This window comes from Ammodytes marinus (genome assembly GCF_949987685.1).
Source record: "Ammodytes marinus genome assembly, chromosome: 22".
Lineage (NCBI taxonomy): Eukaryota > Metazoa > Chordata > Actinopteri > Uranoscopiformes > Ammodytidae > Ammodytes > Ammodytes marinus.
This window is the reverse complement of record NC_137226.1, coordinates 2,330,753-2,333,801: the sequence shown is the minus strand read 5'-3', so window position 1 is coordinate 2,333,801 and position 3,049 is coordinate 2,330,753. Positions and strand designations below refer to the sequence as shown.

At 36.0% G+C, this 3,049-nt stretch overlaps 1 protein-coding gene across 1 annotated transcript in view; it reads left to right on the top strand.

The window, feature by feature from the left end:
- rab3ip (RAB3A interacting protein (rabin3)) overlaps positions 1-2,790 on the top strand; it is an 18,813-nt gene extending 16,023 nt beyond the window's left edge. The window contains exons 12-13 of the mRNA XM_080050931.1: positions 1-8; positions 868-2,790. The exon at positions 1-8 is cut by the window's left edge and continues 62 nt beyond it. Of these exons, the coding sequence (XP_079907057.1) occupies positions 1-8; positions 868-950 (91 nt within the window). The 3' untranslated portion in view covers positions 951-2,790. The remainder of the gene's footprint in view (positions 9-867) is intronic.
- Positions 2,791-3,049: the final 259 nt, after the last annotated feature.

The window sequence follows — 3,049 nt, the reverse complement described above, 5'->3', positions numbered from 1 at the left end:
GCAGGATGGTGAGACACACACACACACACACACACACATACACACACACACACACACACACACTCTGGATTTTCTCTGTAAAAAGAGGCTGTAGTAATAAGACATGAAGCTGCTCTAAAATGATGATTAACAGGAGACAAAAGGAGAAAACAATATATAAGTTTGTTTTCAGTTTTTGTCCCTTTTCTGAAATATTTGAATGAATTTGAATGAACTTCTTTGCACCTTGAACACTTAATTTTAATGTTTTTCTTTGTTTATCTACTTATTTTGAACATGTTACATTAATAGAGAGACTAAAGTATAACAATTTAAAACTAAATGTAACATCTTAAAGGTGCAGTCTGTAATATGACATCATCAAGAAAGTTCTAGAATGCAACGCTCCCTGGGTAACCCCAACCCTTTTGAATAATAACAGAAGCTGCAGTGGCCTTCAAGGACAAGAACAATTCTAATTTCTAAACAATGCACCTGATGACTTTCCAACCATGACACTTTCAACATGGCGGCCACTAGGCCTTGGTCCAAGATATGGAGAAATATGGACATATATGAGACCCTTTCTAAGGGGAAAAAAAATAATTAAAACATTTTTTTTTCAGCTATTATGCACTAAATTAAATGTACTTATGGATATTATAATTACTTTCTACAAAATCTGCTAGGAAATAAAACCCAAAATTCTACACACTGCAGGTTTAATCTATAAAGTTAGTAGAATTTAGAATATAGTGTAGTGTAGTGAAAGTAGCAGACAAAGGAAATACTGGTATACTCGTACCGGCCTTGGGCGAATGTACTCGATTAGTTATTGTGATTAAATGAACCATGTGACCTTATCCGACCAATGGTGTGTGTTTGCAGCGGAGCAGATGTTCTGGGAGGTGATGCAGCTCCGTAGAGAAATGTCCTTCGCCAAGCTCGGATTCTACAAAGACCAACTGTGACCGACTGACAGATCGAACAACCAATCACAGCAGACTCTGCCCTGAAGATGCCCCGCCCCCTTTTCAGACCCCTAAACACACACTCCTTTAACCCCTTTTTCTCCTATATACCTTCCTCTAAGTGTGTGTGTGTGTGTGTGAGAGAGAGAGAGAGAGAGAGAGAGAGAATTTGTGGTTAAGATTGTTGTTACTGATTTTTCTTTTATGGATCCAAAATATAATTTTTTTTATTTTTATGAAAATATGAAAGACTCCAAGTAGCACCAAATGAGAAGTTATGATGTGAAATATTTTGGCATTGAAGCCCATCTGAGGAGATTTGACCTGTTATTTATTTTCTCCCCATTTTGAAAAACAAAAACAAAATTTGAACATGGCAGCAATAAAATAATTGTGTACCTAAGTTATTTATTAATAAAATAATAATAAAATAAAATGCAATTCTGGAAAGATGATCATTTAGAGCCAAAGTAAAATAAAAGGCAAACCAGCTGAGATTCAAATCATTTTGTTGAAATGCTTCGAGGGAAAGAGTTGTAGTGTTATGGGAATAAGTTAAAAAAAATAAAAATTACTGACACAAAAGTCTGAAATAAATTTGAAATATCGTCAACTTTTTTTCTTGTAAAATTTTGACTTAAAGCTGGGGTATGTGATTTCTGATTGGTTAAAATTAACATGAGCTGTACACTTTGACCAATCACAGCGAGGCTCCGATTCTCTGTTCTTATTGACTGTTGGGACTGTCCATTCACTTTGGCACGACTTTGTTGGTGTAGAGCGTGTCAGGGAGGGACCATAGGGGAGGGACCAAAGAGAACAAGTGGAGCGGTTGAGATATTTGGATTCGAATCTCTAGCCCAACTGCCGTTTTCTCCCCAAATCCTCCACCCCAGCTTTAATTTTCATCATATTCAGTTTTTTCCTCCTAAAATGTTCAAGAAATCTCAGATCATTTTAGCAGTAATTTTTCGCCTTTAACCAAATCCTGTTACACTCCACCTAAAACTATTTTTTTTTTTTAGATTTTTTAATGAGACCGATACGACCGATATTTTATGAGATTAAAACGACGACCAAAAACAATCACTTATCGTTTACTCAATCAAACCGTGTATAAGCTTTTATTTAATTTAATTTTTATTTAATTTTATTTGTTTGTAGCAAAGTGCTGAAGTTTAAGGCAGAAGCGCTGGATGCAAAGATAATCACAAGCTCTCCAGGACAAACTATACATTTAAAGTTACGTTCAGATTTATTTATTTACCTTTAAAAAATTTTCTTCAAATGAGGTCAAATATATCGGTTGTACTGTCTTTAAGTTCCCAGTAATAATTAAAAAAATTAAAATTAAATCAACGTGCATTCATTTTCATGTACTCAATATGAAGCTGCGTTCAGACCAGATTTATTCCTCCAGATGAAGTGGAATATAGAAAGTTGTAATTTTTACGTGACAAAAATGTAAAATTACGATTTTAATTCTCATAATTTTATATATTTTTTTTTATTGTCCTCATCGCGGCCATGATTCCTCCGTCTTTCTGCAAATGAAGTATTTTATGATTTAATAAAGATTTGGTTGTTTCAGATGTTGATGATTTAAGAATTTTGACACACTCCATCTAGATTTTCTTCTTCTACGATCGGAAAACAAATTGCTTGGGATTTTTTTTTTGCGTCTGTGTTATCAATCAAGAGATGTGTAGATATTGCTGTGTGTGTGTGTGTGTGTGTGTGTGTGTGTGTGTGTGTGTGTGTGAGCGTGAATGCCTGGTGTTGTGTTAACTTTATATATATGTTAATTTAAACCTGACTCCTCCCTCTCTCTCTCTCTCTCTCCCTCCGCCTCCCTCCCTCTCTCTCTCTCTGTCTCTCCCTCTCTCTTTCTCTCTCTCTCTCTCTCCCTCCCTCTCCCTCTCTCCCATTCAAAGTCATTGTCACTCTCCCGGTTTGGTTTAGTGCCTTTTCTCTCAGACACTCTGAAATAAAAACAGTAATACCTCTGGAAACCGCTCGCTGTCCGTCAAGTCTCTTGTTTCCGCTAAACGTGCCCTGCGTTCCAATCCCCATACTTCCCTACTGTTTAGTATGCCAGA